The sequence below is a fragment of the Oryzias melastigma genome, linkage group LG9 (assembly GCF_002922805.2).
Source record: "Oryzias melastigma strain HK-1 linkage group LG9, ASM292280v2, whole genome shotgun sequence".
In the NCBI taxonomy this organism is placed as follows: Eukaryota; Metazoa; Chordata; class Actinopteri; order Beloniformes; family Adrianichthyidae; genus Oryzias; species Oryzias melastigma.
Window position 1 is genome coordinate 22,508,903 of NC_050520.1, and position 27,769 is coordinate 22,536,671.

General features: G+C 37.2%; 1 protein-coding gene across 15 annotated transcripts in view; it reads right to left on the reverse strand.

The window, feature by feature from the left end:
- Window positions 1–27,769, reverse strand: part of trpm3 (transient receptor potential cation channel, subfamily M, member 3) — a 142,174-nt gene that overhangs the window by 36,421 nt on the left and 77,984 nt on the right. For all 15 annotated transcript variants that reach the window (XM_024275146.2, XM_024275142.2, XM_024275139.2 and 12 more), the window contains exons 5-9: window positions 26,567–26,691; window positions 25,515–25,686; window positions 15,199–15,373; window positions 14,937–15,060; window positions 3,438–3,510 (exon numbers count right to left, since the gene is read on the reverse strand). In XM_024275146.2, the coding sequence (XP_024130914.2) occupies window positions 3,438–3,510; window positions 14,937–15,060; window positions 15,199–15,373; window positions 25,515–25,686; window positions 26,567–26,691 (669 nt within the window). The remainder of the gene's footprint in view (window positions 1–3,437; window positions 3,511–14,936; window positions 15,061–15,198; window positions 15,374–25,514; window positions 25,687–26,566; window positions 26,692–27,769) is intronic.

Sequence of the window (27,769 nt, forward strand, 5' to 3'; positions counted from 1 at the left end):
AAACTTCACATGGGAACCTTTAAATGCTTGACAGTGCAGTCAAACTTGCATGTAATACAGTCCCGGTGGTGTGGACCAATAAATGTTATTTACCTCTCAGATGGAGAAGTTGTCAGTCAATATGAAGGCTGCTGAGTCACACCACATCTTTAAGGCACATACTGAATGAAGTGCCCTTAAGCAATGCTCACTTCTACATCATCCCTCAGTGCGCTTGTTGCTTTTCCTTTTTGATAAGAGTTCCCTGAATGAATGTAAATTTTCTTTTGTTTCTTTTTTAAAATCCTTTTTTACTTTTTTTTAACTCAGTATTTAACTGCATATAATGTTGCAATGTGGAAATGAACACTAAGAAGGACAGATAAATAGTGGTCAATAATCACAAACGCACAGTAATGCATAGGTACGGTGACCCTGAAGTTTAAATCGTACCAACAAATCACTCAATGCAAAACCATACTAAAGATTACAATGACAATTTAAAAAATAACAATATTACATTTTAGAAACAAACAAAAAAAAATCAGAAAATAAAATGCAATTGCCCCTCAAAAATTAGACAAAGTAAAAATGAAACATTTCATAAAATGTTTCATTTTTATTTGAAAAGTAACTTCCAGGAATCAAAGTGAAATGTTTAAAAATTAAAAAAAGCAACAAATTGGTAAAAGGTACTATGGGACATCATCCATTAGATGATCATGTTTGTCCTATATGTCAAAAAAATTCTTTGACGTAAAGTGATTTTGCTTTCTTTAATTGTCGTGGTACTGTCTAGTATATTTTTGGATTGAGTGATTTTTTATGTGATTTGTACTTCACTGTACATACTTAGTGAAAGTACTATCACATAATTCTTAAGTTTAAGACAAAGACACAGATCAGAAAAAGATTCACCGGCCGCATGAACTGTTCTCCTCTCCACCTTTCCCCTCCAAGCTGTGTTTTCTTTTCTCTTTTCTTTCTTTGTGGAATGAAATATTTCTTGGAAAAGCATCTTCTGAGATAATCAATCAGATCCCAACTGCTTAGCAATCCCACAAGACTTGATGCTTTTTTGTATTCATTTATGAGTTTGTGAATTCTCTGTTCTCGTGCATGCAGGTATGTGTGTGTTTGTGTGCATGTAAGCAGGAGAGCCATTTTCCCTAAACAAGTTGGAGAGACCTGGGTCGATGCGAGCTACAAACATCAATCAAAAGTATGGATCTCCTATTGCTGCACGTCTGTGGATAATTGCGTATGGGAACATTGTAGTTGGAAACGTATTATTGGAATTCTATATTGTAAATCAGTTTAATCCACTTAATTTTCCTTGATTTCCCTTATTGGCAAATGCATCAAATGAATGTAAAAAAAAGTTCTAAAGATCAGAATTTGTCATCGGTACATCATCTATGTGCAGCTCTTTAACCAGTCGCATAGAACGTTCATAGATGCAGGAGAAATAAATGGATGCACAGAGCATGTGATGCACAGCCTCATGCAAGGCTCGTAGTTGGTAAGTTTTGCCTAGTTTCAAGGTAATGAGGGAATATATAAGGGAATTTCAAACCTAACTATGTTATCTTGAGCTCCAATGTTGTTATTGAGAGAGACGGATAAGGGTTTTGTTGTCTCTGTGAAAATATTCCTGTGGAAATAAGCTGAGAATTACAAAAGAGTGAAGTGATGCACCTGCTTTCACGATATGTCTGTTTACCATGAGATGTGTAAACCTCTGTGTTAAAGGAAGACATTTTATTTTGGTACGATTTGGAAAATATAAATAGCAGATCCAGGCTGTTTTTATGCATGTATTTTAAATCATGATCGTTTTTATTTTATTTTGTGTGTTATTGAAGAAAATGAAACCAAATGTGGTAGTTTCCATAACTTATCACGGGCTTAAAGTGTCATCTAATTATTTTTCTATTGTTGCCACAAAGTTAATGAGCAACTGTGCTCACACTCAGTTTTTATTTACTTTTTTTTTCTTTTACATGTGCTAAAAAATAGAACTTACTTGTTAAATAAATTGGTAGATGAACCTGAATCAATGTTATTAGAGTTTGTCACTATTTTGATGAAGCCACTTTTTTATTAAATTTGATGATATTAGTGGATTGGATTTTTCTGTGCTTTTCCAGATGCTCAAATTGCTTACAATACGTATTCATTATTCATTTATTCTTCAATCATAGTTGGTGATGGTGAGCTACTGATGTCAGTACGTGGCTACACCCCCTCTGACCATCACCGGGACATTCACACACACCAGTGGAGCCACACTAGAGGCAAGGAGGGTGAAGTGTCTTGCCCAAGGACACAGCAACAGTTGACTTGGGGTAGTGGGGTTCGAACTGCCGACCCTTCAATTATTGGTCGACCTGCTCAACCACCTGAGCCACTGCTGCCCTCATGATGGAAACATAGACATCCTGAGATTACAACATTCTTCACCATGATGTAACTTTAAAGAATGTACAGTTTCTGCTGTTGCTCTATGTATTGCCTTAATTTTAGTATACATAAACAATACAAAGTAAATATCTTAAATCCAAGATGTCAATCTTTGCTTGTAATAATCCAAACATGGGGTGACACTACCAGCAGCAAGCTTGGTTATCTCGGTATTCCTTCTGTAATTTCAACATAAAGCTGGTTTGATACAAACATCTTTAGAACTTGATTTATGCAGTACTAATGGTAAATGGCGTATACTTGTATAGCTTGTGTTAGCCAAAAAGAATCGTTTGGCCTCTTTGAAAAAGACTAATCCTTGCTACATCAAATAAGTTGATCAATTCTCCAAATTAGTGTTCTTCGTCTTTATTTGCCCCTTTGGCTGTTTTCCATCACTTTTTCTCCAACCAAAGAATGAAGTGCATCAGGATATCAGAGAGTAGCATGCTCCACTGACTCTTTGATCCCTTACAAAAGTCTGTCTTTAACTGCAGGGTATTTTAAAAAAACTCCTGACTGCTGTAGCATCAATCCATCTGGGCCTAAACTATGACTTTAGCTCATTCCTCAAGAGCCAGAAGTCATCTTATAAATAGTTCAGTTTGCAAGCCCCAAGGCTTAAAGAAAATCACCTATTTTGTATAAGTTTGCAGAGTAACTGATGTATTTGTTTAACTTTATGTTACGTTGAAAGTTGGAAAACAAATAGAGAGCAAGGTTCGATTATAAATCGAAACGGAAAGACTCCAGAATTATACCCTCTGCTCTCCTTCAACTAAATTTGAACAGCGAGTGATTGGATTGTCTTTGAAGTTTTTCAGTCTTGTAATGAATGAACCACCAGTGAGCACAAGGGAGGCAAAAGCACTCTTCCTCAAAGGCTCTTCATCATGGAGACAACAGAAAGCGAGGATCGAACCAGCAACCTTTCAGGCCACAAACGACTGCTCAGCATCTCTCTAAATTACCTCCCTTTATGTGCTCCAACCTACCTTTGAGCAGCGCAGTCAGGATCGCAAGGTCAATATCCTGGTGACCCTCTGAGCCCATCCGGAAAACGGTTATCTGAGAGAAAGGAAAAAACATAAAACACAACTGAGGAAAAGGTGAGATTTCTTTACAGAGAACAATAAAAGCTTTTTCTCTCCGGAAAATCATCAGTGTAGTTTACAGAATTTGATCAGTTAAGAAATGCAGCGGAGCTTTGATTTGTGGAGCAAAAGTGTTTGCCGTTCAGATGCCAAAAACTACTAATAATAACAAAACAAACAAAAAAAAACAAGAAATGAAATTTTTATCATTGGACTTTTCTATTCTCACTATGGAGAATTTAGAATTACTTCCTATGTATTCATCAGAGTGGAGAAAAAACTGGATTGTCTTAAGGACAATAAGCAATGAAACAATGAATTGATCAAATAATTAATTTGATTTAACCATTGGAACATTCATAACTAAAGCTAGTTTTATTCTTTTTTTTCTCCTTTTGGTATCAGTAAAAACAAATTATTTACACACGATAAAAGCTTGGATCTTCATTTCTTTTACTCTAAGAAATCATTAGCTCCAGTTATCAGATTTTCCTCCCAAAAAAAATAAAAAAATATTAGAAAAATTATGACCAAAAGGGAAGCCGCTTAGCAATAAACTTGTGTTTATTAAATCATGCCTCAGCACACATACAGGTGCTTACAGTACGTTTGTGGGCGCAGGCTCGTGTGGGCGCCGTGTGAAGGGCACCTTGTATGAGCTGTGTATGGAAAAATGTGTGTTCTGAATGCTTGATGAGCTCCTCCTCTAATCCTTACACCCCCCCATCCATCTCCTGGCAGCGCTCCCCCCCTCCCAAATGGTTTCACTTTGTGGAGCTCCAGGAATCTGCAAGCTTTGGTGCGGCGCTTGTTGCCGCTTCCCCTGGGCAATGCTGCAGTGCAGTGTGTTAACAGCGCTCTTAACCCTCCCTCAATCCGTCTGTCTCTCCGCACACAATCCAAACTCGCCAGAATAATTCAATTGTGGAGAAAACAGCTGAGCTGGCTCATTCATCATTTGCATTCTGAATATTGACGACAGGCCGTCTTTTTACCCTCTGAAAGGAATGTGTGCAGCGGTGACATCATGTTTGAAGTTGTTCATGCAACAAGAAGCCCTTAAAACAGGATTTAAAAATAATCTGGATGTATGTTTGCACATGTAAAGCAGGTAAAATTGGAACCCAGAGAGACATTTATAATAGTTTTTGTGCAAAACCCTGATGAGTTTCTCATAATGCTTCTTTTATGCCTGTTCTGCAACACTAAGCATGAGTTTTAATTGTGAGATCATTAGCAAAAACTATATTTTTTAACAGGAATTTTGCTTGGAATGCTTTTTTTTGCAAAAGCATGGCGGCTTTAATGTTGCCTGTGATTTCAAAAAAGTGACTTTAAAGGTCAAACTTTATGCATGCACAGCTATGATTGTCTTCCAAGATCAGGGGGACAAACAAAGACATGAAGGGAGGGGCTCATACTTGCAATTTTTGAGGACGTCTTCTTGTGTGGGCTCAAAGTCACCCAATTAGTGCAGATTTCTGTTCTCGCTATTTGCCCATCGTTGCTTGTGGTTATTATTACAGCAGAATGAGGAGTTTCTCTCTGGAACACAAATCCCCTCGTGCGCTCACACACGGATTATAGAGCAATATGGGAAGATGATCACTCAAGATGTTTGTGATTTCATTATTATTCTTTCAATCTAGAAATACAATAAAACTTCTAGGTTTTATGTTAAAATCACAAATGATTTCCCATCTTTGCCCCGCCTCTTATCTGTCGTCTTATCCCTCTTTTCTTTGTCTCTTTGCCTCCTTCAGACACAGCCCCAAGGTGACCCTTTGGAAATGAGCTACCTGTTATCACAACAGCTGTACGGCTGGGAAGCTGAGCAACACGTCTTCAGTGGCACTGCAATGATGCCAGTCTAATCTCTACAGTCCCACGGAGAGTTATCAATAGGTGAGAGCAAAAGATTGCTTTTCACGTGTCAATTTTTATCGCGTCATCTAAAGCAGAAGTCTGCTTTGCTACTTACAAGCGAATACGTCTAAATCAATATTTTTACTGGTGGCATAAATTGGCAGATTAAACATAATTTATCAAAGAATTCCCTGAACTTTAGAAGTGTGGGTGACGCATTCAAATGACCCTGAAGCAGCACTCCACGCAACGGTGTGTGCATTAAAATGCAAAACATGCATCTTAATTTAATGGGAAGAGAACCTGCTGATGTTAGTAAGCATTCAAACAATGTGGGGATGCATGCACATGCTGCTGGAGTTCTAAAGGGCATAAATAAACCATTAGGGAAAAGAAACTCCCATATGACAGGATTTTGGGAGAGGGTTTTCTTTTGGTGTAAAACATTCAAACATGGGTTTGTTTTCTGGAATGAGTGACAGAATTACAATCTTCAGCAAAACCAGAGCAGTGAAATGAGAGAAAATTCATTTCCCCTTTCAGTAAAGTGATAACCACCCCTGCTGATAATAAACTGCCTCCCTCCTTGTGTCTCTGTTGGAGACTTCAACTCCACGCTGAAGCTTCTCCCTTCATTTCTCTTCTGCTCATCCCACTTTCACTGCATTCCTCCATTCTATTGTCTATTTAAGTCGCTTTCTTCTCTGCTTCCTCCCACTTGATCTTAGTTTCTCTTGTCAGGAAAGGGAAGGACACTGTGGGCTGGTGGTTCCTCCTCAATATTTCATCTGAATTAAACATATAAGGAGGATTCTTTTCAATTATTTAGGGCAGCTTCTGAAATGCTAAAACAACCATCCTGTGCTTCTTCTTTAAAAAGGAACAACAGCTGGGGGATAACAGTCACCACTCGTTTAATTAAACCAAAAAAGTCTCTTTGAACGTATTTGGCAGAGAAAACAGGCTGTGACTTTAGTGAAAGGTACCAACTGTGTTGCAGGTGGAACAAATCTTAAAACAGGAATATAGGAGCAAGATAATTTGCCTAATTTTGATATGTAGAGAGAAAATTTTACTCTGTTGAAGTAAATAAGTCACTGAAAAACTTTTATTAAGATGTATTAAGATGCTTATCAATCAGTCGTCATGAAGGAATATAAGCTTAAACTTTTCTGCCAGAAAAGGAGCAAATATTTTAGATGAGTGTTCTAAAACAAAGCAGCTGAATGTTTCAGTTGGAAGGGTGCAGGACTGGTGCACATCAGGGTTCGCCTGCAGTGTGGGTCCTTAATGTGCTTTCACACCCAACGCGATTTGTGCAACAAATTTGTGTGCCCCTCCCCTCTTTCGTCGCGTATTGCCTGTCAAAAGATGTGTTCCTGAGTTTGACGGTGCAGCTGCATGTAGGAAGATCAACCAACTAATGCATTTAGGATGATTGCTATAATGAACGGTGTCCGTGGAAATCTCAGTTAGAATGTATGGAAGACACAAAGGATGTTGGGAAATAAATAAGGTTTATTTATTGTGAAGAATTCTACAAACATCTGTAATTATGTCTCCATGTTTGGGTTTTTATGATTATTATTTATAGATTTTTCCGATACAGGGGGTTGTGTCTGTATGACAGCCGCTTCCTCGGTGTTTCTGTGTCTCTGTGGCTGAGCTTGAAGGCTCACATTCCTGTATTAACCCAAGGAGGAAAAAATAAAGTAAGGGGACCTTTTTCCCTGTCTTTTTTTAATGTCTGGATGAGGCCAGAGTCGGCAGCGGCTGCGGCCCGCAGTGACACTCTGTCTGCAGGCACATGGAGTGAGAGAGCTCCGCTGCAGTCCCTGAAAACATCACATGCCCGAAGCTGAGTTCCTGATTGGCAGATGCGAAGCAGCGCCCTGTCAAACTTTAAATATTAACATTTTGGCCACGCCGGCTGATTCGCACCTTGTCGCTGAAATCAAGCTGCTGGCAGACCTTAGTTCAAATCACACCGTGGGACTTTAGATCGCCTTATGATGCGTCTGTTCCATTGACTCAACATTGAAACTGGCCGCCTCCGCCGCGCGAAATCCATAAAAATGATTTCACAATCATATACTTCCGTAAATGATTGTAAATTTCATAGTCAGAAGCATCGGTGGACAACCCAACAATGGTCCATTTGTTTTTCAAGTTGTATTTTGTCATGAAAATCTTTGCATGTATGAATGATTCAAGATGATGTTGTTATTGAGTTAGTATTTCTTGAAATATATTTATTTTTGGTTTATTTTTCATGCAAAATATTTTGGATGCATATAATTAATGTTACACACATGGTATTGTATTACTTAAAGATGTTTTCCCTCAACAGTGTGTTTGAGAGTTTGGCTTTAAAATGATCAGTTTCATGTTTGTGCTCTCAAGCAGAGACTCATAAAGGTCAAACTGTATTCACGGATAAATGATCATCTTATATAATCACAGAACAAAGGAAAATGTTTGTCTATGAATGTGTGTGTGGGGCAGTGGAGCACACGCCTTGATCATGCCTTGTGCAGATCCTGTAATCTTAAAGAAATCTGCAGCTTCAAAGTTGTGTTTGGGGAGAGGGTAGCTGCATGGTGGACGGCACAACCAGAAAGGCAGAGGAGAGGTGGTACAAGCTAAAGATGAAAAGAGTGCAGCTTTCAGGGAAGAGTTGTATTCGTCTCTGTGTGATCTGAAAGGGCTTGATGACTGCAGCTGAGGTAATCAGAGACAGGAACAGGAGGATGAGGTGTGTCACATTTAAAAAGAAAAAAGGAAGAGAAAAAAGAAAATTAGCTAAGAAGAAGTAAGACAATGAGATGAATGAGGAAACCAGACAAAAAATGTGCAAATCACTCCAAATCACTCAACGCAAAAACAAAATACAAAAACATTACATTTTAAAAATCAAAGCAAAATCCCAGAAAACAAAACACAGTTTCAACAAAAGGAAATGGAACAAAAATTAAATGTTTTGGGGAAAAAAAAGTATTTTTTAAGAAATCTAAAGGAAATGCTAAAAACGAAACACAATATAAAACTGGAAAATGTACTTTTGAACATCACTAATTGAATGATGACGCTTGATTAAAAAAAAAAAATGAAATACATTTGGTGTGAGATCAAAATAGAGGAGCAATGGCCAAACAAAGAGCTCATTATGGCTTATGAATTTTGACACTAAAGGAGTGGGAGACAAATTTGCACCAATTGCGGAAAAATGAGACAAACAGAAAAGACGTCCAGCAGATTTAGAACAAGGATAGAAATATGTAGTCAGGTACTATAAGTGTGATGGGAAAACAGAAAGAATCCTTTAGAGTTAGTTGAGGGACATATAAGAGAATAAATGGGTATCTGCTGTGAATTTACAAGGATAAGGACAAAACAAGAAAGAACTTTATGTTCCCCCATTGGGCAATAGTTTTTTTCTGAATTACCAAAACAAAAGGAAAAATCAGCAAACTCAACAATCAGCTGAAAACAACAACTAATGACTATCACATCAACTGACATAACTATAAAGTTCTGCAGCTGTTTGAGATTTTCCCTGCTATAGGAAGAAAAGAAGACTTTGTCTTGTTCTGTGTCACTCATGGGGGCAAAATCTGCAACCAGATGGCAGGAGAGTGAAGGAGGATGTGAGTGGGTGTAAGTTGACAGCAATCATTTTTTTTGTCTTTCCTCCAACGGTTTGTGTGTACACATTTTCAATTCCAGGTGAGGTGATTCCTATTATTTTGCTGGCTGTGGTCACTATCTCCCTCAGGTGGCTTTTTTTGAGTCTCCATGGCGTTTGTTAAGCCAACCAATCCAGCAGAATGCTGAAGAGCATGCAATAAAAGGCTAATGAAACATTAAATCATGTGTCACAAACATTAGAAGACATTAATTTCTCTAGAAAGTACAGTCTTTTCTGCTTTGGTGTTGATATATTCCACATAGAACTCCCATTTTAGATTTTTTTTTTAAAGTTAATTAAAACTTGACTGACTTTGTTTGTTCTCCATTGATAAAGTGATGTGAGAAAGTGTTGTTTTACGCCCATTTGCATCTCTTTGGTTTTCATGGTCTTTAATGTCAGCTTAGATGTTTTGCACTAATTGAAGATGAAGTTTAATACTCTTCCTCATGTAATTTAAGGCTTATCAAAAAGATATCATCATGGTATTTGATGATGTGCTTCTTTGTAAAACTGTGCACATCCCTGTGGGGAATCTGTGCTAGTAATTATTTTTTTAGAAAAAGATTTGCCAAACCTGACTTGTATTCTACCAACTCAGTAACCTAAATCCATAAAACCAAGCACTGTGAGATTAAAAATTCACTTGCTGAAATTTGAGTAAAATATCAAATTAAAATGAATTGAAATCTGATGGAAAATCTAGATGTCTAAGGAATGAAGGAAAAGTCCACATGGTGAAAAACAAATTAGGAGGATTAGAGCTACAATAAATAAAGTTGGCTAGTTATTTACCTCTGCTACAGAGTAGTAGAGGTAAAGCTAAGGTCACATGTGGGCATAAGACAGAAGTAATATGATTATGTGGTCAGACGTACTACAAATTGTATATTTCCAGAAGGAAAGAAGGACAGAGGAGCTGCAGTGTGCCTTTATTTTTAGAGATAGTCCATAAACCAGCTGAGTGATGCAGTGGGAGACTTCACATCCACTGTTGGTTCATACCGAAGACTCTAAAAATGTGACCTAATGCCTCCCTGCTGGACATTCAGTATTAAAGGGAGGTTAAACCAGTGTTTTCCAAGTGCCGCTGTGACTGCAGCTCACCACCCCCTGAGGGGATGGGTAAAATAAAGAGAGCAAATTTCTCACACTGCACTGTGTGACAACTAGTGGGACTTTAACATGTGCCAGAAGTGCTGCAGAACTGAAGAAGTCTGGAGTGACAGAGAAGTGTTTGAGTAAGACACGGGTGAGATGGGCTGCAGGTGCAGGAAGTGGGGATGCATCAAGGATCGGCTTTAAGTCCCCTTTTTTTGTTTTGCTGTGGTGATTGACAACATGACAGTTGGTATTACAGCAGGCAGGATTCTCAAGGGACTGCAGATGACATTGTTTTCTGTGGTGAGAGCTTGGAAAGGGGGACTAAAAGTCCAGAGAGGTGGGGGTTTGCTCTGAAAACAAGAAAAATGAAGGTCAGCGGCAGTGAGAAAGGGTAAATATGTGTGAATGAGAGGAATGAAAGTGGAACAGGAAGGTTAAAGGGAGCAGAGGTGATGGAAGTAAAGGATTTTCTTTTCTTATTTGGGTCAACAGTCCAGACCAAAGAGGAGCAGAACAGAAAAAAATAATAATAATTGAAGACGTTTCTGCAAGCAGGTTGATGGGAGGTGTCACATGGGATGTGTGTCAGCAAAAATAATAATGTACAAGTTGTGTAAAAGCAGTGATGGTGCATGACTTATAGATAACATTGAAAAAAATAGAGGCAGGGAGGTAGAAATGGTAAAGAAAGATGGATAGGTTCTAAAACATTTGGTTGGGCGGTTCATGTTAGAAGTTTAGGAGAAAAAGAAAGGACCAGATGCAAAAACAATCTTTAGAATAAGGATCAGGGAACTGAAGTAAGTTAAATTTTCCGGGCAGGAAGCCAAGAGAAAAACCAAAGATGGAAGTTGTGAATAAAGTCAAAGGGGACAGTTGTTTTGAGAGTAGAGAGGATGCAGAGGATGCTTAAATAGTCGTTAATGATTCGCTGTAGTGATCTGTGAAAGAAGCAGCAGTCAGTAAAGGGAAAGGATTTGTGTTCACCCACTGCCATCCAATTAGACGTTACTGTTCTGAAAAACATCTGGACTGTACTTAAGCTTTCAACTTGCTCACCAAAGCCCTATGGGCGGGGGCGATGCTAATTTAATAAACTCAGAACAACTTTTGAACTGCTTTCCAAAGTTTAATCCTATGCAGCATCCTAAAATAACAGGGAGAAACTCAGCTTTAGGGCTGTAACACTGATACATTAAATTCTCAAGCAATGATTTCAGTAACACAAGCATGGTTTGAAAGACATTATTCCATAGATTTTAAAAAGTATGAAGTTCTAGTTTTATTTCTGTGGGTCAAAAACTCAGCAAGTTATGGGGAAGAGTAGTAAAAAATAAATGTGGATGTTGTGAAAAAAGTGACCACACTGATAATATGCAACGTGTAAACTCACTTCTATAGGTCCAAATATGTTAACAAACCACCCAAAATGTCACAATAAATGACAGATAACCGGCTAAAGTCAATATTCTTATCATAGTAAATGGTGTGTCCTTATTTACTGATTGTTTACTCCATTGTAGGCTCAAAGTGCTTTACACTCGCAATCCTATTCAAGCATTAACACATTGATGGAAGCTCCACTGCCAAACACTGGCACCAACCTATAACCAGGAACAATGAAGAGTTCAGTGTCCTACCCAAGGCAATGGTGGAATTGAAGCTGTAGAGGTTGACCTCTGCACTACGGCCACCCCATGTAGTCATTGCAATATATTTTTTAATCCTCCCACAAATGTGTTTGTATTAATCGTTTTGACCTAAAAACAGCTTAAATTAATAAACATAATCCAAGAAAACAAAAAAGAAAAGTCATGATTCCCCTGGGACTTTTGGTGTTCCATAGATATAGAGCTAATGTTTGGTCATTTTGAGCCAGCAAAACAGCTAGAAATGATGAACAAAATCAAATTACTCTCTTACCTTTGGTGTTTCTGTTATAATCTAGAAAACATTTTGAAAAATACTGTAATCTTCTGGTAAAGTCCATTTCCCTCTCGAGAGTTCTGTGCCATCAGACTTTATAGACAAACTCTTTCAGCTAAAAAAAAAACTTTTTTACAACCCAATAAAAATCCAGATCTGCTCATAAAAAGGCTAATGTTTGGTCTGGCTGCTAGTCTCAGTTTTACATGCCAGCTCAACTAGTTCAGTTCCCCTCATCTCTCCTGACCTCTGATAGGTGGACAGACTTCACATTATTTTAAATGGAGCTATAGATTTACCAAAAAAAAAAAAACAACCAAAAACATCTAATAGGTTTGGGAGGACCTTTAAAATTCAAATAAACTGCACACAGAGTTAAACTTACACTGAATTGTGTCAAAATAGCAGTTTTGAATAGATTTATATAACTTTTTTAAATTATCAGATGAAAAAAAGTTTTTTCCTAAAAAAAACTCAACCACATGATACATTTTGGCAAAGTAATTTTATCAACATTTATGTAAACAAAAAAATAGATTTTGACAAATATTTCTATAGTTGTGAAGATCTGCTAAATTCTGCAAGTCTTTTGCCACCCATCCTCACCAAAAGAGATCACTTTTGTACAAGAAATTATTAGTTTGATCTTTTTACTCTACATCTCTTTTTTAGTCCCTATGGGATCTTCTGTGGGCTGACAAAGAAGGACCCGAAACAACGTGTTGTCCAAGGGTACATCAACATCTAAGCTGTCAAGGCTGGTAATGAAAAAGTGTCCGATCAGCAAATGACCCTTCACCCACTGAGTTACTTCTCCCAAATCCATACTTGCATGTCGACGTGCCCTTGAGCAAGACACTTAACCTCAAGTTAGCTTTTAGGTATCTGTCAGAGTGAAAATGTGTCCAAAGGTGACAAAAACACTTTTTAGACGAAAACGGAACACTGTGGATTGAGAAAATCAGTGGTGTGAAAGTGTTTTTTAGTAGAAAAAAAGGAACAAAAAGTAGTTTAAATGGATAACTTTAAAATAAAAAGCTGTAAAAAGTTTTGACAATTTGCTATTTATTTTAAAAACTAAAGTTTATGGAAAAATCATTTTAATTTAATATTAAATAGTAGGATGGAAAAAAAAGGGTGAATCAAATCATTTCACAAAACCCATGTGAAGCAAAAACAAAAGGAAAAATTATTCAAAATGAAAATTTGCAGATGTGGTACAACTAGCTGCTAAATATGAATATAATGAATGAATATAATTCATTATATGAATATAATAAACAACATTTGTTTAGCCTTTTTATTTTCTGCTTACTTAAACATGCAAAAATTAAGAAATTCATGTTTTGAATAAAAATGAATTTTCCCAGCTTATGAATAAACATAACTTTTAAAAACAAATCCAAGCAACATTCAAAGTGTAGCTGTGAAGAGAAAAAGCTTCCAGGTTTGCATATTTTGTTAAATTGGTTTATGTGATCAATACATGATCTCGTGGAAAAAAAAATAATAAATAAAAGAACATTAAAAGTCAATCATTGAAAATAAGACTTTGAAATTATGTTTTACCGAATTAATATTAAAAGTAAAGGAAGGCTTCAGGCATCATTTCTTGTCTTACTGGATAGAAGAAACCAATATAAAAACAAAAGAAACTAAGTGTAGACTGAAAAGAATTATTTGCTCCTAAGCCAGAAATAAAAAAATAAAGAACTAAAATATAAAAAGTAAAAGTTTGATTCAAAGACTGATAACAGAAAAAGTCGTTTGGTTCTCCAAGAAGGGAAGAACAAAAACGTCTATGTTCTAATCCATCCATCCACTGTTGGGTGGACGGCCGCTGAGTACAACTTGGATAGTCCTTAAACTAGTAATAAGTTAAGGGGTAAAACTGCAGTGAAGTTTTTTTAAGGTCCTACCTCTGTAACACACATCATGAATTAAGCATAAAAATATGACGATATAACAGAAGAAGCATGTGTCACCAGTCGCTGAAAACTGTTGTCATCTGTGGAGTAAAGAACAGCAGAAACCCACTTTTGAGACAGAGGAAAAAGATTCATTGTTGCTATATGTGGTTGACAAGGAAACAAAGAAAGCTGATAATCCAGGTTAGGTCACACCCTCAAATACCCTTTTCTGTGTTATCCATACTTAAAAGATGAGAGAGAAAAGTTTGTCCAAGGTGATGTGGACAGAAACACCTGGGACAGAAGAAATACATGACATTGCTTTGCTCTTGCAGCCCAGAGCGAAATAGAACAAACATCTTAGTCTGCTAGAAAACAGACTAAATCACTCTGCAAATACACATCCTTTTAAGAAACCAGAACTTTAGTATTTAGTTTTGAGATCCTCCCGCGGACAGAGGGATATGGCTGACTAAATTGCTTCATAACTTTACAGGACATTGCTTAAACACTTGGCACAAGGTGGGGGGCAGTTGCTCCCACATGCCATATAAATGAAACTGACATCCACTCTAAAATGCATGCATAAAATATGGTGTAATAACTGCTTCAATTAAAGTTTCATGAGAAGAAATTTTCATTTGACAGATGTATTTTACACTATAGTATTTTTCTCTTTTGCTTCCTTCTTCTTCAGCACAAATGTTGATATTTCTGAAATATTCATTGTTGTCAGTACTTTCATTTTTTCTAATTCATAAATAGCTAATTAGCTCATATTCTACTTTTTTTTAGTGAATTATGCTCCTCCACATATGTATAAAGCGTTGTAATTATTTGTATAATGAGGGGTTTTCCTTACGCGCTCATGCGTAAAATGTGTGTTTGTTCAGCAGAATGACTAACCAGCTCCTTCTTTTTCATGCACTCCATGAGAATGATGAACAGATGTTGGGCCTGTGTGCGGCTGTAGGTGAAAGTCTTCTGGATGGTCACCAGCAACTGGTCTCTTAGAGACTCATTAATTATCCTGTAAAGGAAGAAGTAGAAAAAAATGTCCAAGAAAATAATTATTCAGCATAACTCAATTTAACATTGTTTGCAGAAGCAGCTGTAATCACAATTCAGTATGAAGGTATATGAGGGGTCTGGGTGTGACAAGACATACCCTCCTTCTTCAGAGTATTTGTGTCCAAAAGCCAAGATGTCTGAAGCTCTTCCACTGCCATCACACACCACCACAGGGACTGGAGGAGTGTCCCGGAGGTACTCCAGCACGATGGAGATCACATTCGGGCCGCCCTCTACTATGAGAGCCACTACTGGCACACCTTGACCGATACCTGTACGTTGAGAGAGGAGGAAAAGGAAAACCAAATCAAAGGAAGCAAACATTATTGTGGCACAATGGATTGTATGTTCTTTAAAGCTAAATATATATATATTTTTAATTATTTGTGCTATTTTAAGTAAACCATATATTCAAGTCATTCACTGTCAAGCTTATTTTTAGTCAAGAAAGTGACTTTTTTCCAATTTTTTTTTTTTTTTTTTTTCAGAAAAGCTCAGTGTTAGTGATTTAGCTAAAGGGTATGCCCACTGCCTTATAATGAGACTTCCCAGAATATACCCACATTTCTTTTCAAGCACTGCTCACCATACTCCCCACTCAGTCACTGCTCATTCAGCTGATTGCACCGCAGCGAGCTATAACTTTTTTCCGTTCTGCTTTTACATAAATCTGTTGTCCATGAAAGTTTCCCAAACACCACAGTTAAAGAGAAGTCACGACTTCTTAAAGGTCAGTATGTGAATGTTATGGTGATTACTTTAAAAAAATTGGAATCCAATATTCTTCTTATTAAATGTATAGACGCAGTGTAAAAAAGAAAAAAAATCTTGACCATATTTCCTAGTTAGTTTAAGACTAAAATTGCATTTATCTCCAAAGTGTTGCAGAACCGGTTATTAAAGTTTTCAAAGAAGCAACAAACAACAACAGTGACTGTAGGATGACCTTAAAGTCTTTTAGAAGAGAAGGTGCAGGATTTTCAATTTATGCCACCTCATCCTTGAACTAGATGATACAAATATCACAATAAATACAAGCTGCATGGAAATGAATGAGTGAAGACTGCCTTCAAGCAAAAAATGTATAAAAGTAGAATTAAAAATGATTATTTTGTGCACATAGCTGTCAAAATGTAATAATTGTATTATGTAAACAAGAAAAAAAAAACATCAGAGGGACAAAAATGTCAATTAAAAATCTATTTCAAGAAACAGTCAAACTGTTCAGTTTTTCTTTTGTATTTTTTTGTTGGTATGACCTACAAATTTGACTGATGGAAAATTATACTATCATAATTTGGTCATTTTTCTCAGAAAATAATGCAAAATAATTTGGTGTTATTCTTCAAGTGTGTTAGGCTGTTCTGTTTGAAAATATTTCAGTATTTGTACAGTTTTTTTGTAAAATGTCTGTGCAAAAAACAAAAGCTTTAATGTCTAAATAATATATAAAGTCAGGATGTGATATGTTTTTTTAAGTTGATGCTAAATCTTATTTTTTTTTTTCTAGGGTCTAATATTTTGTGTGTATTTTTCTATCCAAATATCACTGAACATCCCTGTAAACCAACGTCAATCCCTTAAATCCCATAGTTCTAGTGTTCCCCGCCTTCCTAAATCATCCCCCATCACACCGGGCTTTCTCTCACACCCTTCAGCTTTTATTTTTTTCATAGCCACTCCACACTTATCCATGTTCCTCTTCTCTGGCTCACGTGGTTGTGGATTATGTGGGGTCTTTTAACTCATCTAATTCAAAAGCTGTGTAGCTGCCTCGTCCTCCATGCACTGCTCCCCCATCCTGGTCTGCATAATTCACAGCACAGAGAGCACTATCCGTTAAAAAAAACACAACTGCACATGCACATACAAGTGCATGCCCACACACTCTCTCTATCACAAGCCTGTGCACATATTAGGGATCACACCCACCGATAGAGCATGCCTCGCACAGCCTTGTGTGGCCCTGCATCAGGGACAGTTACATAAGGAGAATATTTTAGGGGCCTTGCCCATTTCAGGGGGAAAAAAAGCCTCACAGCAGATTAATGACATTTAATGTCAGATTCCTCTAATTTTTATTTTCAGATTGCTGTGTTGGGGAGTTCACACATGTGTGAGGGTGCAGCTGTGACAAGACAAACGTTGATATTGATGACTGATGAGCTTAGCAGGAAATGTGGCGGTATATAAAGTAGATTATTGTTCAACTGAAACTCAGCATAGCACAGATGAGGAGGGGGGAACACAGCTGTGCCATGGCTAATTGGGAGGGAAAATTCTGCCTGTATGTCTGCATACCCTCCAACACAAATATAAATGCATATTCGCCCAAATAATTATACAACAAACATTTTTTGTGTGTTTTATTATGTCAAACATATTTAAATCCCTTTAAAAATAATTGTTTAATACAAAAAATTATTAGTTCTTGTGAAATTATTAGGACAAATCAAAGTTTCTTAAATCATAAATCATATATGAAAATACATATATTGTCATATAGAGTTCAAATCTTAAACTCCAAAAATACGATATTTTAAATCAATTATAATTTCAGTGTGTTGTTCACCTTTTGGTATCTGTTGTCAGGGTTTTTCCACCAGGTGGCCTTCCTGACACAGCCCTGTATTTTATCCGGGCTGGGTACCGGCACAGGGAAACCCAGACCCGGGACCAAAACTCACTATTAGGGTCATTGTACAAACTATAATGCAAATGCAGGTATTTAGTAATATGATTAGCATTTCACTAGAGCTTTATTCCATTCAAGATGCCTTACAGCACCACCATAGATTACGAGAAAAAAAAAAAAAAAAACTACATCAAGATGTTTTTACAATAGTGACAACTTGTGGAGAACAACAACAAAAAAAACCTGTAGATTTGTTTTTTTTTTTGTTTTTTTGCACATTTTTTTCCAATACTGCATCTCTAGGGAAATGAAAAGAATTCAAAAACTCTGTATTTGTGAAGCAACTACATTTTTGTTAAGGTTGAAATCTGATAATAATAAATTAAAGAAAAAAGTCACATTGTCTTCATATTTTTGACAATGAAAAACTTGAAAAGTCAGCACAGTGCCAGCAGCAGATGGATCTAGGCGTTAACATAGTCAGCAATGGCAGCTCATATTTACTGCCTCTGCTTGTGAAAATAATTTGTCACGTTAATTATGCCTGGATCAGATAAATAGAATCACTTGTGATAACCTTGTTTTTTCCTGTTAAATGCTTATAAAGAAGAAAGAAACTGATTTAGACATAATAAAACGACTTCATCTACTTCATATCGCTGCGACATGAGGAAGTCAACCAAATGATTCAAGATAAAGGATGAACCTTCTCTACATATTTTTTGAAAAAAAAAAAAAATCAATTTTCCCTTTTTTGTTGGTATTTCCAAGCCTGCAATGAATTTCCTTTAACCTACAGTGATTACAATATACATGATCAGCCACTTTATTAGGAACACCTATCCGACAGAATTCCTTAAATATGCTTGTTTATTTCATGTCATTTAATGATTTAAATCGCTGCATTTTAGCCTAAGCTACATTCAGAAACACATGGGTTATTTCAGTGACCTACACTTAGATAAACTATTCAAAAATGGATAGCATTTATCATATAGTGTTAAACATATTCATTAAATCTTTTGAAGAAATATGTCCTTGCATTTCTTTTTGAATTTTAAGTAGATTTCTTATTGTCTGATTTTAAGGTCACAAAGAGTATCTCACTAATGTACAGGAGGCCAATTTAAAAAACACTCTTTTCGTTCTCATTTTATTCCCCGAGGAACGCAAAGCTTCCTCATTAAAGTGCAAATTGCATCATCTTTCATACAGGATCAGAATTTCTCTTAGAAGTAATAAATGCATGTTATCTGGAATCATCTACAGAGTAATAGCCACAATTCTTCAAGCATTTACAAAAGATTCTTTTTTTAAGCGTATTAGTAAAGAGGACAGGCTTTATTGTGTAATGCTGATTGCTCCTGAGGCGCTGTGGCATCACACAGATTTTACGAATGTCTTATTTGCAAAGAGATCTGCTAATTTTCTTGTAGTTTTTTTTTTTTTTTAATCAACTGGACTAAATGTGGATCTCAAAGAATGACAGATGTATTTAATAGCAAATATTAGATAAATGTGTGAGGTGAGAAACCAATCTATCCAGGATATACAGGTTTAATGTGTTAAATAAAAACAGAGCTTGGTTGAGGCCACGATTTGTCTTTTTTCTAAACGTGTTTGGCGGTTGTAGTACTGACAAACATCAGGAATAAGAAGGGATGAGATAAGACACACATAACATACTTAAATGACACTAATTAAAGGCACAAGTAGTGACTCATCCAGTGTGTGTGTTTGTGGGTGCATGCTAATTTCTACTCTACTGCCTTTGTCTACATCACATTAGTATCAGCATAGCTGAAGTAGGTGTGCTGCAGTACAGTTCATGTGCATTTGTCTTCTATCAGCGCGTGAATGTTACTGTTCTTTTTCTATTGAGATAAAAGATGATTTCACCCCTGGGCCTATTGCATCTCCGCTCAAGTCTAAGGTGGAGGGTAGACTGGCAAATTAAGTCCACTGAAGTGTATCACTCCTCCCTGTGTTAGGGCTGTTGTTACAAAAGCAACCCTTCTCCTAGTTTGTACAGGGTTTTCTCTAAAGACCTTACATTAAATAATACATTCATTATATTATGTCTCCTAAGATTTATGTGTTGACCTTTTGAGGAGTCCAGCATCTTGATTAGAAGGCATCGAAGAGCATAAGAGTGGTAAAGCGCTCTCTCTCATGCATCTTCAGCATTAAAGTGCTGCTTGTGTTATTGCTTTATAGCAGAGTAATGATATCAAGCAGAAAAAGCAGATCATTAACTCTGATTACCAGAGATGTGAGGAAACAATAAGTGAGGAAGCACATCAGAGGGAAAACTACAACAAAAAGAACACAACTATTTTTTTATTTAGATGCTGTTGAGACCATCAACAACAGTTTTCTTCCCTGAGAACTTCTGTCACATTTCCAGTTAGCACAGCGCCGATCCTGCCCTCAGATTCTTTCCACGCCACAAAACACGCTGTCACCAAAACACATCTTCACCCTGGAATCGTACCAAGACCAAGTCTTGTTTCCAACTCTGTTATCGCTCCACTACAGAGCTAAACTGTCTGGCAGCTCATTTGTTATAATTTTGACCTCGTGTTTTGTATCAGTTTACACATGAACCCACCTAAACCTCCCGTGACTTCAGGGAATGCTGAATGATTCCACTCACTTGTATTCAAGCACCAGATTTGGCTGCGCAGGGACATTTTAAGTTTGAAAAACATAAAACACCTCCATTCACAAAGCAGAACCTACAGAAGTCTAAACATTAAAATAATTAATATTTAGAGGCTAAATCAGAAATAATATTGTCACCATCTAAGTTCCACTTCAATCATTTTCTTACTTAATACTTAAGTATTCCCAGTGGTCTTTTAATTTTGATTACAAGAAGAAATCTTTATAAAAATAAAACTGTTTTTCATTGGAAATTCACTCCTGAGTTGTGGGCGGGACTAATCACCTCATTTCCCATCATCCCTTTGTTTACAGTCTCTCCTGTTAGTTGCCAGCTCAGATGAGGAAAACGAAGATGTACATGGACATGAGAAAAATGCTACAAAAACATGTTAAAAACTCAAAACTTGATTTTCAATCAGTGAGTTTTCTCAGCATTTTATGCTGCTCTTATGGTTCAAACATATAGACTTCCATTGTGTGTCTGCTTTACTATGATTCTCCTGTGAGCGTCGTTACACACTAGAGGTCGGTATGCAATGGCTTACATGAAATGGATGGACTTATTACTACTAGATTCAATTACCTCGTCTGGTTTTTGTCTTTTATATGTTTTGTGATTAATGAAACTTCTGAGGGAAAAAGGGGATCAGGGAAGGTTACAGCTGCGCCTACAGGTATGTGCACATTCCTTTATATTTCTGTAGCTAATTTAATATTCCGTGTAATTTCCAGTGATATGAGGGGGACAACTTCAAGGTGAACCGCTCATTTCTGAACGCTTGATCTTTAACAATGGAAAACAATGAATACAGCCTAATGCAAAGGGTTACATTGTTTTATTTTTTCAGCATTTTTAGGTCATTTAGTAAGCATTTTATGAATAATTCTTCATGGTTTTTCCAGTTAGTGAGCTTAAGGTAAAACCTTCTGCATTCTCACCTGTATCATCATTTCTTTGGACATTTAAGGACCTATATTATGCAAAATCAGCTTATCTGAGCTTTTAAGTGTATTGTAACTCCTCACAAAAAAACAACCCCGAAGTGGTATTTTGCTCCAGTGAAGCATTTCTGAGCATTCCTCTAAAAGCCTGTCCTCTGAGCACCAGCCCCTCCCAATCCATGAAAACGAGCTAGTCCTCATATTGGAATGTCACAAAGTGGGAACAGCCCCTTCCAGGAAGAGTCTGTGCTGAAATTTTGAACATACGATTACTTGTTTTAGCTCTGATAATAAAAATATAGAAAATATTGTGAATTTACTACTATTTCAAAACAAGTTTTATCACACAAATGCAGCATTAGAAAAACTTATTCTATTTTTTTGGTTGTATGACTAAATTACATCATTTTTTTATTGCACTATCAAAAGGATCCATACCACCAAAGCATACTATACACATTTGTGCCTTCCATCGAATTGACCAATTTATTTTCTCTTGTTTAATTTTTCCAATTATTGCCTTTTTTTAACTTATTTCTTTATTTTTTTACTTATATTTCACCCACTGTAATTATTCTGCATTAGAATAATATTATTATTATTGTCATTACTTTGTTTTTGGAAGAATTTGTCTAAATGTTCTGTACATTTGTTTGCATTCAGTTTGCACTGACGGAGCCTCCGAATTGGTTATTCTGACTTCCGAGTAGTAAAAGAGCCAACGGAAAAAAAAAAACTCACATTTCACAAATAATTTGCTCTTATTGGGCCAAAGGTGGGCTGCACGGTGGCACAGTGGTTAGCGCTCTTGCCTCACAGCGAGAAGGCCCCGGTTCAAATCCCGGCTGGGACCTTTCTGTGTGGAGTTTGCATGTTCTCCCCGTGCATGCGTGGGTTTTCACCGGGGACTCCGGCTTCCTCCCACCGTCCAAAAACATGCTTCATAGGTTAATTGGTGACTCTAAATTGCCCCTAGGTGTGAATGTGAGAGTGGATGTGTGTGTGATTGAGGCCCTGAGACAGACTGGCGACCTGTCCAGGGTGTACCCCGCCTTCGCCCTTCAGTAGCCGGGATAGGCTCCGGCGCCCCCGCGACCCCGAAAGGGACACAGCGGTCAAGAAGATGGATGGATGGATGGATGGGCCAAAGGTCACCTATGATTTTATATATGGATTTAGTTTACTCTGAGAGGCTTAAGAATAGCAGGATAAAGACCCTTCATAAGAATGATTGTCCTTCATTTCCCACTTTCAGTTTTTTCCTCACATTCTCACTGCTGTCTGAGAGTCTTTCCATTATCATCTTTGTGAAGCAAGTGGTTGAAGAGAAGGCGTGATAGCCCAAACATGAGACGTGTCAGAGGAGCTGCAAAGTGGTTCAGCACATGGTGTTGATCGGTGCAAAAAGTTGCATTAAGCTTCTTCATCCATAAATTTAGATGCTACACAGTGTCTGTTTATATTCAGTTTATTAAATGGGATAAGGAGAGCACATGTACAGCTGTAAAATAGATTCATTTGCATTTACTTCTATCTATTTAGTTCCATCAGTTATCATATGGGTGAGCAAAATTAGTTTTTTACATTTGACTCATTTCCTATGGGGGTGAAGAGCTGCAGGCACATCGTTCAAGCTGGCATTTGGCACAAATGTAATGTGAGTTTGGGAGTTTGAGGGGCTGTAAGCTAGAGGGAGAGCATGCAAACAGATGGATGATGGGAAGAGGGATTGGGATCACTGAGTGCTAACAGTCTTGACAACAACTAAGAGGCACATTCCTAATAAACTACTGCTGCTCTGCAGACACTATGTCCTAGAAAGCAACATTTTATTTTGGCACAAGCAAAAGACTACTGGGAATGATTTTAAAATAGACCAAATTTCAGGCGGGGCAATCAGGCTAGTTTTGTTCATCAGCTGACATTAACATTGTTTACACCCAGTCAGTTGGTATTTTCGTCCACTTTTGAGCTGAATAAGCTACAAAGCCAAAAGTTACAGAGAAATCAAAACTAAATCACTCCCCCTAAATAGAGTTAAAGGCTTTAGGAACTGCACAACTGGGCAATGGTGATGACTTTTGAAAGGTACCAATGCTGCTCCCACACCTTCAGAAGAAAACATGGAGAGTGAAAAAGGACTAAAAGCATCAGCTGACCACAGCATATCAACCAGGAGCATTGCTACAGTAAAACATCACAGTTTTGAAGATTAAAACACACATTTTTAAAGAAAAAAAGTCAGTTGAGCCCATGAGACAACTGCAGACTATGCTATTGATTCCTTTATTTAAATACTGTGGAGCCAATTTGATTGTCACAGCTTATTTGGCAGACGCATATTGATTGCTTTTTCATGGGAATTTACAAACAGGCACAGTAGGATTAGATACAGTATTACCCAGATGTTGCAGAAATACCACAGGGGGAGATTACACACATGAAGCCACCACACTTTTTTCAGCGTGTTTATGTAGCATACGTGTATCTTAAGAAGAACATTTGTACTCAAAAAAAATCTGCTGGTTATATATAGTCCACGATCTGCATGCTGAACAAACTTGACTGCATTATTTCCTCTCCATTTACTTCATAGCCCACTTTCTGGCAGCTTGTCAAGCCACACTTGGAAGACAGCGGGGGACCCTGCTGTGAAGAAAATTGATGAAACCTACAATTGGCCATGCACAGGTAATCGAATCAAGAAGTTGTCCTGTTCTAGAAACCCTTCAGAGGTGAGCAATGTACAGCAACGTTTTTGTGATAAATCAACTTTTTTTTTTACTGTCTTAATTACCTTGGAAAAAATGATTGTTGATTGTGGAAAAAAACCTCTCCACAGAGGACAAAGCCCAAGGAGCGGAAATTAGTCATACTCCTCAAGTACCTACACAAGTAGTTCCTCTAATTTCACAATATATGTTTCCAACGTATTTATTTTTCAACCTGATTGCAGGAATTGGTTACCACAGAGATCTTAGAAACCTCTAAACAAAAGGTTTGATTAACTGGTCTTTAAAATATGCATCTGTCACAGAACAGAAAAAACTCACCATATTTTTTTTCATGTGAACTTGTAAATCCTAATTCTCACTTTGCTTTCTAAAACACAATGACAACGTGATCCACACAAAAATGCTATTTTTGGTGCTTGTATGACAGCTGAGCATCCCTTTGCCTTCCCAGCCCCTTTTATATGATTCCAGGCATAGGATGACAAAGGGAAGTCCATATGTCACAGTAAGGTGAGGAAAAGAGAATCTTTTTCCAGCAGAAGACTGCTCCGAAATTTTAAATGTTTAAAGTTTTATGAATAACCTGCTAGAAGCAACACAGCTTTTCCTTTAGTGTCACTATCAGCAAACGTGAGTGACATTTCTAACAGTGAACCAAAACAATGTTGACACAGGGAGCTTTGAATCATATAGTGCCTTTAGTTTAACCTGCCTCATGATTCTGGGAGGGTTTCACCACATTAAATCATCTTTGACGTTTAGGAGTTTGCTCTCCTTTCCCTCACGCCTAAAGGAAATAAAAAAAAAGAGAAGTGCAACAACAGCAAAAGAAGGATACACCAAGTCAGCCGTGACCCCCAATACAAGTTCTCTCAATAAAACCAACATTATCTGACAGTGCTGTTTTTAAACAAATAAAAAAGTAACAAATTATACATTTATAAATGATTATCTGTAAAGTAATAATAGTAAAATGGTATCATTTGAAAGGAATGCACCAATTTATTGAATATTTTTGGTGCATCAAAGGTTTTAGGTGGTGCAGGATCAGACATGTTTTCTTAGCCACAGTGAGTTAAATGTGCCGTATTGTAAAGATGTCTACAGACAAATTGTCATGTTACAAATAAAATATTCATAAATATTTTCTTTAATAGAAACATTTAGTGACATGTTTTGTCAGAGCTTTTGATGCTTCTTCAGCTCATGAAGAAGTTACACTCAAAGGTTTGAAAATACATCAAGTGACAGAATATGATCTAAATTTAGCCGGTGAAGCTAAGTTTACTCTTTTTGTAGAAATAATAATAAAAAAGACTCAATTAAATTAAATCTCAGTTGTGTTTTTGAACAAAAGTGTTACATGATTCTATTTAAAAGCAACATTTAATCTAGCCGTTGTGGTTCAGTTCATGTTGTTGTGACTTCACTCACGGGTGTTGATCTTTTGCAAGGAGATATGCTTTTCTAGTTGTCGCCGCAGCTTGACTTCAGCGCCGTACTTTCCTGTGGTGCCGTTGTCTGCCAGGATGAAGTGTGAATGGAGACTGTTCAGCACCGTCAACTTGCTCATAGGGTTGGACATGGTCTGGTATGGACGCACCACCTGGTCAGGAAGAGAACCTTTTACTGCTAGAAAACAGTTTTTTAAAAAAAGGACATTTTTAACTGAGGATTTTAGACCAGGGATAGACACCTCCAGTGAGTTGAACAGTTATTTTTCTGATCATTCCAACACCACATGAATGCATCAGTTCTCTAAATGTGTGTTTCCCCTGAGGGGCATCAACATATTGGTGCAATTCACACTAAAATGAGGACAAAAGCCACAGTTTTGAAGTAAAAAACTCCAAAATGTTCTGTTTTTGTAAATTTTAAGTCAAAATTAAAGCATGTTTTTGACCAGATTTCATGTTATTTCTTTCTCCTATGAAATAAGTTACCAAAATATTCCAAGGATCTACTTCTGGTCTGGGCCCTTCGGTCAAATTTTTGAACCCCATGTGGCCTACAAGTCAAAAGCTCTTCTGAAATTTGGAGAGAACATGGCTGCCCCACAACACCCCGTCATTGAAGCTGCATTAAGCGATCAAACCAAGTAAGAGGACACTCCCCTTCTGACTAAATCATTTCACTTCAGCCGTCTACATTAAATGTTTCAGGCTTGTTCTGTGCGGCAGAGTGCAGCCCCCTCTTGATGAAAGTTGAACTCTAATCTAGTGCTGCTCCTGAGATTTGATGAGTCAGCAGGAGCTCTGGGGTGTCACGGACCGCTGCCAGCTGTTAAGCACACTGTGCGTATCCAATAATCTCATCATCAGAAATGGTAAATCCCTACAGAGAATAACTAATAGTCTGTGAAAGATAATGAGGTTCTTTGAAAAATTATCAAAAGATAAGGCAGACATTTTGAAAATGTGTTGACATCTACTATGAAAAATACACATCTGACTATCAGAGATGTGTATTTCCAAGAAAGGGCTTACATCTTTGCCAACAAGATCCTCCTGGTTCTCTACGATGCCCCATGGAGCAATACCAATGGTGCAGATCTTCCCTCTTGACTTGGAGGCGTGGTCTTTCAGCGCATCCCCCACATGGCGAATCACACCTTTATGAGAGACAATCCATAAAGATGCGTTATTTCACTCTCTCTACTGAAATAAATTCAAAAAGTTAAATGGAAGAAAGTTGAAACAAAACAACTTAGTTTGAATACAGAGACATCCACACAAGTCCAGGTCTCAGGTTGTTGTCCTCAGGGGAACAGCAGTCAAAAAGGGAGGCCATCTTATCACATTTCTTCAGCTGACATCCCCTCTTTCTTTGCCTACTGTCCCTCCAATTCAAGCATCCATCTATTATTCAGGCCTCTCTCTTTCCCTTTCTCGCCTCTGTACCCATTCTGTCACTAAATCTTACTTTCCATTCCTTTCTGAATTCAAGTGTGGGCTCACTACAACATTCAGTACTGTATCATTTATTTCCTTCTGTTCCTTCGTTCACTACCGACCATTAGAGTCCAATCTCATTTCGATTTTTAAGAGTGCAAATCTTCTATTTTAAATTGGATTTACTATAAAGATTTTTATTTTCACAAAGACAACATTCCTAAAGAAAAGGGAACGTAGAAGCAATGAGAGCTGAACTTAAACATGATAAAACATGAGATAAAAAAATTCATGACATTCATGTTGGCAAAGCAGCTATAACATGTTGCTGCTGCACTTTGTAAAGAATTAGAAGAAAACTTTTTCCAAAATTGCTTTGATATGGTACTAAAGGGTTAAGGTATTCAGAATGACAGCAAAGTGAATCTTTTCAGCTTCAAAGAGCTCCTTTCAGGAATCAAAGATTTCAAAGATCAGATGCAGAGATCAAGCTCAGCCACAGGAAACCCCTTCAAACAGGAATGATGAATCCACACGTCCATATGAACCTTTTAAAGTTTTCAAACCAAATCATTTATTTTAGATTAATGGTTTTTCATAATATTAAGTTGACAAAAAGGAGGATATAAAATGTAAAAATGGAAATCTGTGTTTCTTCCCATCTCAAAATGATTTTGGTTTGTACAGCTGAAAACAGATGTGATCTTATATTTCACCCAAATTTAGAAGTCTCAGCTTGTTTTGAGCGAATGTCCTCTGGTAAAACTTTTATTTTGTCAGTTGTCTGACAACTGCTGT